Source organism: Haliaeetus leucocephalus, unplaced genomic scaffold (genome assembly GCF_000737465.1).
Source record: "Haliaeetus leucocephalus isolate CR32 unplaced genomic scaffold, Haliaeetus_leucocephalus-4.0 Scaffold229, whole genome shotgun sequence".
In the NCBI taxonomy this organism is placed as follows: Eukaryota; Metazoa; Chordata; class Aves; order Accipitriformes; family Accipitridae; genus Haliaeetus; species Haliaeetus leucocephalus.
The window spans coordinates 2,396,826-2,397,070 of NW_010972665.1; the positions used below are offsets into that span (position 1 = coordinate 2,396,826).

General features: G+C 71.8%; 1 protein-coding gene across 1 annotated transcript in view; it reads left to right on the plus strand.

Moving 5' to 3' along the window:
- Nucleotides 1-25: 25 nt before the first annotated feature.
- Nucleotides 26-245, plus strand: part of ADK (adenosine kinase) — a 296,805-nt gene continuing 296,585 nt past the window's right edge. Inside the window, exon 1 of the mRNA XM_010567786.1 lies at nt 26-115. Coding sequence (XP_010566088.1) covers nt 60-115 — 56 coding nt within the window. The 5' untranslated portion in view covers nt 26-59. The remainder of the gene's footprint in view (nt 116-245) is intronic.

Sequence of the window (245 nt, forward strand, 5' to 3'; positions counted from 1 at the left end):
CGGGCTGGGGCTGGCGGGCCGAGGCGAGCGGAGCGCGCCGCACGCCGCCCAGGGCGAAGATGGCAGCGGGGGAGCCGCAAGCCAAGAAGCTCAAGCTGGAGCAAAAGCAACTGAGGTAACGGGCGGCGGAGAGGGGCTCTTCTTCACCAAGAAGCCCCAGCGGATAGCGGAGGGTCGCTGGGTGCCGCCGGTGCTGCCCCCGGTGGAGGACGAGACACGTGCCGCCGCGGTGCGCGGCCAAAGTC